Source organism: Cervus canadensis, chromosome 15 (genome assembly GCF_019320065.1).
Source record: "Cervus canadensis isolate Bull #8, Minnesota chromosome 15, ASM1932006v1, whole genome shotgun sequence".
Taxonomy (NCBI): domain Eukaryota; kingdom Metazoa; phylum Chordata; class Mammalia; order Artiodactyla; family Cervidae; genus Cervus; species Cervus canadensis.
In genome coordinates, this window is record NC_057400.1 from 39315765 (window position 1) to 39328927 (window position 13163).

At 40.4% G+C, this 13163-nt stretch overlaps 1 protein-coding gene across 10 annotated transcripts in view; it reads left to right on the plus strand.

The window, feature by feature from the left end:
* The window catches only part of TANC1 (tetratricopeptide repeat, ankyrin repeat and coiled-coil containing 1), a 241797-nt gene that overhangs the window by 67752 nt on the left and 160882 nt on the right, over nucleotides 1-13163 (plus strand). For all 10 annotated transcript variants that reach the window (XM_043487584.1, XM_043487575.1, XM_043487574.1 and 7 more), the window contains one exon: nucleotides 8962-9041. In XM_043487584.1, coding sequence (XP_043343519.1) covers nucleotides 8981-9041 — 61 coding nt within the window. In that variant the 5' untranslated portion in view covers nucleotides 8962-8980. The remainder of the gene's footprint in view (nucleotides 1-8961; nucleotides 9042-13163) is intronic.

Sequence of the window (13163 nt, forward strand, 5' to 3'; positions counted from 1 at the left end):
CCACTTTGTCTTTGAGACTTGTGTTCTGTGTTTTCCTGGTCACCTTCCTAGCTCCCCTCTCCCTGGTTCATTGAGGACTTTGGAGGTAGCAATTCAGAGCCTGAGCTTTCGAGTCAGAGCTGGATTCAAGTCCCAGCTTCACCTTTATGAATTGTGTAGCCTTGGGCAAATTGTTCATCTCTCTCAGCCTTTGCGTTCTTGTTTATAAAAAGGAATCAGTGAGACTGTCCCATAGATGATTTTTTAAAGATTTTAAAAATGAGGTTGCTGAAGAATATAAAACTCTTCCACTTAACTGATATACAGTAAAGAAAGGAAAGTGAAAGTCACTCAGTCGTGTCTGACTCTTTGTAACCCCATGGGCTGAAGCCTGCCAGGCTCCTCTGTCCGTGGAATTCTCCAGGCCAGAATACTGGACTGGGTAGCCATTCCCTTCTCCAGGGATCTTCCCAACTCAGAAATCGAACCGGGGTCTCTCCTGCATTGTTGGCGGATTCTTTACCAGCTAAGCTACCAGGGAAACCTGATATATAGTAAAGACTTTGGTAAATACTGGCTGTTAGGGTGGTAGTTGATATCCTTAACCTTGCCTCCCTTACTGCAGGGAGCATCTGAATGGCCCTTTCCCAGGCCAAGAATCAAGTTCCTTGACTTCTCTGCTTCCGACCCTCACTTGAGGACGTTCCACTCCAGTGAACCGTGCTGCTGGCTGTCATGTGGGCTTTAACAGTGTCTGGAATTGTTCCATATCCAAGAATTTAAAATTAAGAGGATCAGACAGCCTCTGTTTAGCCTCTCCTTTCACTTATTCCCTCTGTATTTGCTCTTTGATCTCTCTGAAACACCATCCCTGTTCTCCCTGGCTGTCCTTCTCAGGGCTCCACTTGCTTCCTGGCCAGCCTCACTTCCGTGGCACACCACTCGGGGTACTCTTGTATGAGCACCCCGACCACTCTTGTTGTATTTGAGCTGCTAACACCGGACGGCCGATCAAACCTCTCGTCCTCTGGATGGTTCTTCCTCGGGGCTGACCATCGGAGGATGGAATTGCACACTTGCGTTGTTTGGTGCCGTGTCTTGCTCTTGATTGGGCAATCAGAACTGCTGAGCTGTCCTTTAAATCTTGTGCTTGCCTTCCTCTTCCCTACAGGGGCTACTCTGGACCATCTCTGCTCCTCTCATAGTTCAGTTTCACTTTACAGAGAAAAGGGAGGCCTTGACTTGTGGCTTCCTGCCCATGTTTGGTGATGATGTTGTCTTCCCCCTCCAACATATTATACTTTGCGCTCCTCTTTGATTGGCACAGAGAGGAGACTCAGGAATGTGTCCAGAATGAAACATCTAGCCCAGTGCTTATTCTGTAGTTGGAAAATCGGGTTGTAACCCTGTCTTAGGAGAGTCAGGACAAGTTCCTCTGATGCGCAGGGCCTTGCGTTTTAAACAAGGAGATCACATTTACTTAAATTTATTAGTCTGGCAATGTGTTTTGAGGTACAGTTTTTCCCTTTGAGAATTAGAGATGGATTAAGATTGTGTTCCTCTCTTATACATCCATTGATATTGAAGTGAGAAAACTGTGCTGGTGAAGCTTGGCAGGGTCTGACCATTCAGAGACCCACAGCCTAGTGGAGGAGGCAGGTAGGCAAGCAAATAAAATAAGACCAGGAAGGCTTCTAAGCGGAAGCTTTTGAAATAGATTTTTGAAGTGGGCTTGTGAAATGCCTTTTCTTTCGCTAATAAATTAAATATCTCTGGCCATCTGGATGGGGGTGGTGATGGTAATAATGTCACAGTTACTTTGTTCTCTAGTTAGGTAGTGTCGTGCTGTTAGGTTGGGAGGCAGGTGCCTGGTTGGGGAGCACCTGGGTGAAGCTTCTAGGTGAGCAGGGGCTTTCTGCAAGGCTTGTGCTCCATCCTGCATGAGAACCATTGGCCTGGGAGGCATAATGGTAATTGCCAGGAACTCTGCACTTGGTTCGGAGAAGGCAATGACAACCCACTCCGGTATTCTTGCCTGGAAAATCCCATGGACGGAGGAGCCTGCTAGGCTGCAGTCCATGGGGTCATGAAGAGTCAGACATGACTGAGCAACTTCACTTTCACTTTTCATTTTCATGCATTGGAGAAGGAAATGGCAACCCCCTCCAGTGATCTTGCCTGGAGAATCCCAGGGACGGCGGAGCCTGGTGGGCTGCCGTCTATGGGGTTGCCCAGAGTCTGACACGACTGAAGCGATTTAGCAGCAGCAGCAGCAGCAGCTGCACTTGGTATTTCCCTATCTGAGCCTTTCCTAGTTTGAGGCAGAATATTGATTTCAGGTTTTGGCTTCTCTGTTGTTGTTCTTATCCCTTCTGTGTGTATATTTAAAATCCCAAAATAAAAAAAAATAAAATCCCAAAATAAAACCTACCTGCAGCTGGTGCTTCTGAAAGCCTGATAACATAGCAGATCCTGCCATGGGAATGTGCTATTCATCGTGTGTAAGTCAAATAACTTTGTCCATAAACTTGGAAATTGGTACTTGGTAACAGAAGAATTCTTAGATTATTAGCCCAAATCTGTTGTGGGAGAGAATTGCTATTGATTTTGATTTCCTCTCCATAACAACCCCACTGTTCTTTCATTTAGGGAGACTTACTTGGTGTTTGTTACATGTAAGGTACATTTTAGGTGCCATGGGAGATTTGTAGAGTTCAACATTTTTCACTGTGATTTTGATTGATAGTACAAAGTGAGGTGTGGAATTAAAGGTACCTTTTGACTGTCATGGCCTGGGAAGATTGTATGAAGGGGATGGTATTCAAAGTTGAATGAAACAAATCTCTTCACAATATAGGAAAATGGCTCTTGTAGCCAGAAGCAGGTAACTTCTTCATATTTTCTTCCAAAAGTAAGATTTCTCTTCTGCCAAGTGTTATCAAAATGAAAACTTCTTTAAACAAGCTTGTATGTAGTAATTTTTTAGCAACATGAAATACTAGCTTAGGAGACTCAGATTTTTAAAGACATGTTTCTCAAAACAACTTGTATATCTTTCTACAGAGTATTTTAAATAGATGTTGAAAATGACTTTGATCTAATAGGGAATTTGCACTGAATTTGGTGCATCAGAACTTAAGCATCTGAGTTCAAACTTCATGCCCAGAACTCTGTTTTGTTTTGTTTTGTTTTCCCCCAGATCTCTTTTAAATTCACATTACTTGTGACTGTAAATTTACTTTCCTTTTAATAACTCGTACTCAAACCTGACGTCTTTTTGCCTAAGACAAACCTAACTTTAAAGAACAGCAGAATTAGAGGTAGAGTTTGTAGAATGACTTCAAATAAAGAGGACCAAATGGTTAGGTCTGTTGTGTCTTAGGGCATCATTTGCCTGTGCTTTATCTCTTTTTCCCCAGCTCTGCATGTTAAGCCATATGAAAGGCCACTATTTTAACTTATCATCACAATTGCTTTCTGATTTCTTGATCAATAACCCCTTCTCTTTTCCTGCAACTTTCCTGGACGAAGCATCTGCATCCTAGAGATGTTCAGTGGTTTGTTTCCTATCACAGTGCCAGGGTCAGGTCTCCTGATTCCTAGGTTTTCTCTACTAGCCAGAGTGGGGAAAAATGTGAGAGAGACCTCCTGGAATTTCAAGTATTCGTCAAGGGTTGGTTTTCTCCCCAGCCTCCTGGGAACTCTAAAAGAATGTCGTCAAGATATGGCTCTTGCTTTCAGGAAGCTTCTATTAACAATACAGTTTTCCATGAGTTTCCAGCAGCAGCCAGCTCCTCCTCTAGCAGAGCTCTTTGTTTCCTTTCGTGGTCTCTATTCTACTTCGTTTTCTCTAGCTTGCTCTCTTCTGTATTCTTTATCCTGTAGGCTGCTTTAGACACCATCCCCCCATCACCACTGTCACCCATTTCCTTTCTTTTGATAAATAGTAAAAGTTGCCAATGTAAAGGAAAGTTCTACAGGCAGTCCTATGAATGTCATGACTATTGTGTTAGGTGAGTCTTAAATCTTATTAGGTTGAAAAATTTTTCAGTCCTTAAAATTGAGGATATATTTGATGTCTCTTTTCTCTGAAATTAAAAAAAAAATTTTTTTTTTCTTAATGAGCATGCATGTCTTACTTTCCAGTGTTTCACTTGTAACTGTTGCTACTCTGGCTTTATTTAAATTGACTTAAGAATGAAGTCACCTTCTCAGACTGCTTTGCTGTGAGGTCAGGTAGATGGTTTGATGCAAGAAGTCCCTTTCCATGGAGTGAGCAAAGAGTGTATGTTTAGGTGTCCAGGATAACTGGATAAGGTTTTATTATCTTGAGATTTTAAGGCTGATTCAGGTGTGGACATGAAAGGGTATTGTAAAATGCAGCATTTTCCTCCCAAGTATCTCATGGATTTAACTGAGTTTTTTTGCATTCTTTGCAAATGAAAATATATAGGAATGTTCTTTGTAATTTATAAACTGCTATAAATGTTGGTTAATTGCTTGATTTGGAGGAAATAGCTCATCTGTGTTCATTGCAGCCTAGTTAAATCTGTCAACAAATACTGAGAACAGAGTGGGTGCGAAGACTGTGTTCCGGCTTCTGTTTGTATCTATTAAAGAATAAACATAGTCCCCGCCCTCAGCTCATGGATTCGACTTGAAATAATGTAAATAGGCAGTATGGCACTCCAGAAGAGGAAGGTTTGGAGGCTGGTATTACTTTACAATTTCAGACAAAGTGGTCATGTTTATGATACTGCCGTTGGGATTGCAGACTGAAATAGGTTTTTGTCTTGTTTTGAAATCATCTCACTTTAATTTAGGATAACTTTTATTATATTTTATATACCATTGTAATCACTGTGCAGAATGCTTATTTAACATGTAACATGGAGACATTATGCCTATCTCCAAAGAGTTTATGTGTTAAAGGAGAAATCTGAGAAGTAAAAGTAAACTAAATAGTTGATTTAACTTCCTGAGTTTTAAAAGGAAGAATCTGTGGCATTTGGGAAACTTTGATGTTGAATGATAGTAGAAAAACAAGAAAATCTGGGTGACTTCAGATCGTTGAAGATAATGTCATATGCTCATTTTATTTTCTTTTAAATGAACATTATAGGAAATTTTCTCTTGTTAGATAATTTCAGTTGTTGTGACCCAGAGGCTGGTCTTTTCTCTCTTCCTCAAAAATATATAAAGAAATGAGGACTAAAGTTCTCCACTTTTTCCAATATTTATTTTTAAATATTTATATCCGACCATATGTTTATACTACTTGTGTGATAGAAGCTAAGGTTTTCATGGGGCAGAAATTGAGGGATTCTGTTTGGCCATTGTTTTTTTTTTTGTTATACCGGTGACTCGATCTATGATACAGTAAAGTGAAAAAGGACAATATTTCTTATTTTATCCTATCATGCTTGTTTATAAGTACATCCTTACATGTATGATCTTTTAATTTAGCAGGAACTTGATAACTTCTGGCAGTTTCTTTTTTTTCTGGCAATTTCTTTTCTGGGTGTTGGGCTTATTATTTAATCATTTGGTTCTGAATTACTGTGCCTGGAAGGCTGGTTTGCATGATTTCTGTGTGATTCACTTCTGTAGCAGCCAGTGCTCACCCTTTTTAGATGAACAGTGACAGTAGTTGAAGTTGCTACAGGAAGGGAGGTGATGCAGAAGGTGTCATTCAGGAAGAGCCCTGTAGCTGCTCTCATAAGATTGCTTCATGGTCGCATTTGCATTCGAGAATTTATCCATTGTCTTTTTTTTTTTTTTTAGTCCTCAAATTGGAATCAGAAACTTAATATTCTTTATGTCTTAAATAGATGGTACTTGGCAAAGTGACTCCCTTTGGCAGAACTCTTTCTCATGAGAGCTTTTGTTTCGAGCCAGAACACTGGTTTATTAATTTATTCCCAGAGTCATATCTGCCAACAAGCTAGGCGGTTATGTTGGGTTGACCAGAGCCAGCACACTCTCCTCCACCATTGTTAGGTTAAAAAGTCAGATTATGAGGCCCTGCTCAGCGAGAACAGAATCAGAAAAAGGGAAAGTAGTTGTGATGCCAGTGTTAAATAGCACTGGGTACCACAGCCTGGAGGGTCTGTTTCTGGATGTGGGGGGTATGTACTTATGAATTCATAGGTACTCTCTGGTGTGCAGAGAATCTCCTCTGGATGATCCTGCTCATGTGGGCCCCACCAGCCTGTTACTGCTCCTGCTGTTTCTGACCACCTTGCTTCAGATGGGCTCAGTGTTTAAATGGTCTGTTGATGTATGTCCAGTTCCAGTTACATCTTCTGGGCCGTGACTAAGTGGGACTTTGCATAGCTCTACTCTGATCTGTGTCAATTTCAGAATTTAGCCCTCTGGGAGCAGTTTTCCTTTTTTCCTTTCCAGCTTATGTGTGTATGGGGGCTGGGAGGGGTCCTTAATTTTTCACTCAGATAGAGTCATTTAAGGGGGGCTTCCCAGATGGCACAGTGGTTAAGAATCTGCTTGCCAATGCAGGAGACATGGTTTCGACCCCTGGGTTGGGAAGATCCCCTGGAGTAGGAAATGGCAATCCACTCTAGTATTGTTGCTTGGAAATTTTTCATGGACAGAGGAGTCTGGCGGGCTACAGTCCTTGGGGTCGCAAAGAGTTGGACACAGCTGAGCGACTGAGCATGCACACACACATAATCAAAATTTCTCCATGTTGCAGTTTGCATATCATTTAGAATATAAATGTAGGCTCTTTCCGTTGAGTTATTACTATTTGGGGGGGGAAGCAAGAACTGGGAGAAAAACTTATAGCAGATATTTGATAGCTTCTTCATTGGAGACCACTGAAATGGAAGATGTGACTCTCCTGAAAACAGCTGAAATAGGTACCTGAAATAGGTGTCTAAGGTACGTGAGATGGGATGCCCAACTCCCTGTCTTAGAGTCCCTAGCCTGTGGGACGTGTATTCCAAAAGGTGTGTAGATCTGTTGTGGATTGGTGGAGACCTGGGTGGTTAATCAGGGGCAGCTTCACCACCACAATGGGGCCTGAGCTGTTCAGTGATCCAGGAAAACACGGGGAAAAGTTTCATAAGGACCTTGGCCAAGCTCTGCTGGCAAGGCTCCGTCGATAATTGTCTTTGTCTTATTACTTTAATATTTGCTAAATGACAAACCTTGAAGGTTGATTGATTTGATTTGTTTTTTAATTTGGAAAAGAAAATGTCTGTGCTTACCAGGCATGTATTATTATCTAATTTTGCCTACCTTTTTTTTTTTTTTAAATGCCTCAACATTTTGCATTGTTTCCTTCAAGCATGACTGTCAAGAGAAATCTGTGCTTCCACAGTTCCCCTATGGAAGCACGCTGTGGCCCACTTCCAAATTCAGAGCTTGCACGTCATGAAACCCATGTCTTTTCACAAGGATCCATTCAAGTAGCTTTTTAAAAAAGAATTAGGCTCTAAGCCATGCCCCTTTTGTGTGTAAAGACTTTTTTTCTGGAAGATGATTTATCCCTCAATAAGTTTCACTGTGGCATTCTCCAAATGCTGCTTAAAATATTTTCTTCCTAGTATCTTTCAGGTTGGTTGGTTGGTTGGTAATTTTTTTGCTGGTTTGATTGCTGTTGTCCAAAGCTTTCATTGCACGGAGCAGAGAGGCCAGCGCCTTGGAAGGAGGGGGGACCCTTGCTGGGAGTCTGCTGTTTAGATTCTGGCCCTACTGTTAATTAGCTGTGTGACCCCTGGGCGAGTTGGCCTCCCAGGGTCTCTGTTTCTTCATCAGGAAAACAAAAGGCTTGGAAAAATAAATACAGGCCCAGACCCGATGATAAGAAAGGTCACCCTGTGTGCTCATGTTGTACATGGCAGCACTTTGGGACTCTTCCTCCCTCTCAGTGGAAAACCTCGAATCAACTCTGGGGTGGTGTGCGCTTGTGTGGGGTGTTACACTGAGGCCTTTGGAAGCATTGGTGCTCACGAGGCAGATATTTCGGCAGAAGGGTTGTCTGTCCCCTCTCTGCTTTCGCTTCAGCAGCAAGCTGCTTGCCTCCTTCTTCCTGCCTCTCCTTAGCGTGTTAACAAGGGTGTGATGGTAACACAACCCACTCAGATTTGTTACTGTTGTGGTTGTCTGGCCATCTCATCTGAGTTAGTGGAGGGGAGAGAGCTAAGGAAGCCCAACTGACAAAATAAAGGTCCTTTTGTCTGTCTCTTGCTGGAGGGGTGGTTTTGTGTTTCATCTTAGGCCTGGGCCATTGTGTTGTTTTTATGTGCTCAATATAACCCTGCTTAAAAAATACAGCTCATTATTTAAGGGATTCAGCCACAGGCCTGTTCTCCTTACCTCCCCACCCCCACCTCCAAAGTCCTATAACTATGTGTGGTAAAAACCCATTGCAGTGTGTGCTATTTGATCAGATCCCCTGGCATCAGGGTTGAAAAGTGTTCCCACTGTATTTATTTTCCAAATGTTTTTCAGTTATGTTTTATTCTGATTAGCCTTCCAAAATGTTTTCCTTATGGTTATATAATCAGTAGCACCTGTAAAACATGCCTTTTACCATGTAGCTTCCTTCTTAACCGTTATCTTTTTGATTCTGTCTTAATGTTTTCTTTTCATGAACAGGGGGAGACCCACATTCCTATGCCAGACATCTTACAGTAATGTATCCAGATTTAGCCTCATAACCTTAATTAGATGTGGAATGCTGAGAACGCACCATTGTGGGTTTTTTTTTTTTCCTACTTTTATAAAAAGACAGTGACCTCCTGATCACTTCATTCAGTGTTATAAAACATTCTGTGTCTTTAGCCTTTAGCTCCCCATGTTAGTTTATTCACAGAAAATTAATGTAAAATTCAAGTTACCTTTATTATCCTAAGTGATCTGTTTGTTTGAAGACAAGTTGCCTTTTGTGTCAGTATGCAAGTTCAGTTCCAATTTATAATCCTTAATTCCTCTTCCTTCCCCTCCTCTTCTCTTTAGAAGCAAAGGAGTGTTGAAAATGTTAAAGGCTGTGCTGAAGAAGAGCCGAGAGGGAGGAAAGGGAAGCAAGAAGGAAACAGGTATGTGTCCAAGATGGAGTTGAGCTGCAAGCATGGTCGTGTGAGTCCGAAAGGCCCTGCTTCATCCAGGCTGCTGTCGCCTTGGGAATGGATCCGAGAAGTGATACGGGTTAGAACAAACAGCATCCAGGAGGCCATGAGAAGCTGAATGGATTTCTGTGCTTTCTTCTGGGAGGGGACTTTGAAAATTGAGATTGGCTTATGAATCAAATCCTTTCCCTGAAGACTTGTAAGGGTCATAATTTTATCATTTCATTCAGATCCAGAGGCAGAACTATAGACATTGAGGGAGAGCAGGTGTGTCTAGGAATTTGGTTTCTAGAAAGCCCTTTCTCTTTTCCCACACACGCTTGCATTTTATATGTTTGACCAACTGCTGGCTGACTGGTCCTCATCTTTTGAGTATCAGATTTTCCCCCTAACAGGTGTAGCCCCACTGATTGCCAGGCTGCTAGTTTTCATTATGATGAGAGCTACTTAATTTGGCTTGGATTTCTCTCCTGTTTGTAGAGTTCTGGTGCGTATGCGGTCATTGTATGACTCTACACTGCAGTCCGTGTGGTAAAGTCCTCTAAGGTTATTTTGCGACCACTTACCAGGAAAACTACGTTATCTGCCTGTGTTGCACAATAAAAATCTGTTAGCGTGGATCGATTGCCCTGAAATGTGCCATTTCACTCTGTAAACTCATGTTAATCTAGTGTCGGAGAATGGCTGGTTTTCTGAGTTACTGTATATAACAGTAACAGTTTTAATTTCTATTAAGATATAAATAAGTTGAATTATAGTTAACTCTAATTCGAAAGATCTTGTAATGCCTTCTGGTAATATTGTTGTGTTGTTTCTATAAAAGAATAAGTGAACTTATAAAATTTTGTTTATATGGAACCTAGATGGATTTTCTGTTATTAATTTCCCTTTAACTAAGTAGAGACTTCGTTGTGAAGTTGCTGAAAAATTGCATTAAAAGCTTCTCATTAATGTCTGGCTAAGCAGATGCAAAGAAGAGACCAGTCTTTGATAATGGAAACAGGAGACCATAGTTAGCTCTTAACTTTAGAAAATCAACTTCCAGCTTTGAATAATTAATTGTTACTATGGAGAATTTTCAGTTCACATAATTTCTATGGGGCGGGTGGGTGGTTCTTCATCCTCTGCTGGGTCAAGACCAAAACCACCTCTTCTCGAGTTTTTCAAAAGCTGTCTAAAACAAAAAATTTTTAACCAGTTTCAGCTCAGCTGACACTCATCCTAAGAACTGTGTTATTTGCTTCTTTAGATGCCTTTGTAATTTCCAGGATAAAGTTAGATCCTAAAGCTGTCTGTTGGGCTAGAGCTGCCAACCAGTGGGTTATTTTTCTCAGAGCCAGGGTCTCCAAGCCAAAACTCCCTATGAAGTAATGGAGTCATTCACAACAGGCCATACCATCCTCTGTGACCCATACCAGACTCATGTGAAATTACAGTGTGTTAATGATTTTCGACACCCTGCCTTTCAGATGGGCTAGACAGTGAACATTGTTTGCGTCTGAAACTTTTCCAGTTGTAGAGCATATGATTTGGGGTTTATTTTCCCCTTTGGTCTTTAAAGAACAACTACTGTGTTTTCTGAATCATTTCTTCATAATAATTCCCACATTTTGGTTTTTCACTAATGCAAACCAACTTGAAAAAGCAATGGGAACTTTTCTCATAAAACATCTGTATGGTGTATGCCTTTTTCCTTCTAACTAGAACCTGGTTGTATTCCATTGGGGAACAAAGCAGATGGAATTTTAAATCTTGATGGTTATGTCACAAGATGATTGGGGAAAATACTTGGAATTTGACCATTCCTATGTTGAACTCTGTGCCAACTCTCATTATAGAAGTAAATCACAGCTAAGTTTCCCTGTAAATTAAAGCTGGCTAATCTACTGAGACTGCTCTGAAATTTGGGAAATAATATCTGCTGCAATATGGAAAATTTTTGCTCTACTGTTTTCAATTAAACCAGTCTTTGTTGCACACACAAAATAAAATTCATTTTACGTGCTTGAACTCACAATCACAGAAATTTAGAAAATATTTGTCTAAAATATTAAGTTCAGCTTTTCATATCCTTTGTAGTTTTCTTTTTTTTACAGACAGTCTTTAACTACACTTTTATGTTAAACCTGTTTTGAAAATTTGGAAAATCTCTGAGTTAAATTTAGTATTCTTCAAAAGGAAACAAATATTTTTTCAGAAGTATTGAAAAGTCCTTAAACTATTGGTAAAATTTTGGCAGGTGTTGAAATTTAAGTTATATGTATATAAGGATATTTCAAGTATTACATATGGTGAGATATGAAGTTATTGAAAGTCATTGAGTCAACTCTAAAAATAGCAAAATTCTCTATTATTTTTTTTAAACCTAGGAAATGCTTATAGCTGAGCAAAAAGTATTTTCTGGAGGCTATAGAATTATTTTGGAGAATGTGGTATTAAAAACTTTAAAATGCTTTTTGGGAAGGAACATTTCTTGTCCCCACTAGGCCACCAGTGCAAAGGAACACTGAGTTTCTCTTGACCTTGAGTCAGGCCTACGGGAGCAAAAATCAATATTAAACCATAATGTGGAGAGGGCCAGATGAGGACATCTATTTTTTCTTTCCTTGCTCTATGTTAGAACCTTGATCTAAAACAAGCAAATGAGGTGTTATCTTTATTTTGAAGCTCTCTGGAGATAGGTCTGCAGCCTCTCGCCTCACATCTAAGTGACCTTTACTATCAGAAATCTATCATGTCACTATCATTAATGTTTCTTAATTTAAGAATAATTACTGAACTCTTAAGAGTACTGGTATCAAACCTGGACCTAATAGTTTAGAGGGGATATAAGAGCAGGATTCCCTAGTGGCTCAGATGATACAGACTGCCCACAACACAGGTGGCCCAAGTTCAATCCCTTGGTCTGGAAGATCCCCTGGAGAAGGAAATGGTAACCCACTCCAGTATTTTTACCTGAAAAATTCCATGGACAGAGGAGCCTGGCGGGCTACAGTCCATGGGATCACAAGAGTTGGGTGATCACAAGAGACTGAGTGACTACACTTTAACTTTTTCTTTCAAGACCAGGATGGGAAATTAATATCTTTTCTGTACAGCAGAACTGATAATGAATAGGAAAAGAGGCCCATTTTATAATAGAAACAAACTTTTATATATCAACCTAAGAGGAAATGTACAGGTTTTATATTGAAGAAAATACTAAAGCTTTGTTGGCGAACTTAAAAGAAGATCTGAATAAATGGCAAGAAACACTGTATTCCCTAATGGGCAGATTTCTTATTATTACTGATATTGCTACTACTGCTATTATTTGGCTGCACTTCATGGCATGTGGGATCTTAGGGATCCCAGGGATTGAACCCATGCCCCCTGCATTGCAAGTGCAGAGTCTTAACCACTGGACCACCGGGGAAGTCCCCAGATTTATTATTTTAAATTGACTTGCTCTTACAAAATTATACATACAATTTAATCCCTAGTGAAATCCCATCTATTTCCTTTTTAAAGACGTGAGTTTTTTGAGAGTCAGTTTTAGGTTCACAGCAAAATTGAGAGGAAGGCACAGAAATTTTCTGTATACCCATGCCTCCACTCATTCTTAGCTCTGCATTGGCAGTGTTCTCCCATTAGGGAGGTACATTTGTTACAACTCATGAACCTCTGATGATACATCATCATTACCCAAAGTCCATAGTTTACATTAGGGGTCACTCTTGGTGTTGGGCATTCTGTGGATTTGGCCAAGTATATAATAACATGTACCCACCATTATTTTGGTTTTGACACGTTGATTTGAAAACTCACCTAGAAGCGAAAATGCTTGAGAATAGTCAAGGAGAAATTGCAAGTTTGGGGCAGATAGGGAGAATGGATATATATATTAATAAACGCATGGCTGAGTCCCTTCTCTGTTCACCTGAAGCTATCACAACGTTGTTAATTGGCTATATCCCAATAAAAAATAAAAAGTTAAAAAAATACAGTATGAAAGCAATGCAATAGACTGTCTCCAGACCTGCAATACAGGTCTCCAGACCTATATTTTTCAGTGAACAAGAAAAAGATTGTCATGAAAAAAAGACAGAGGCT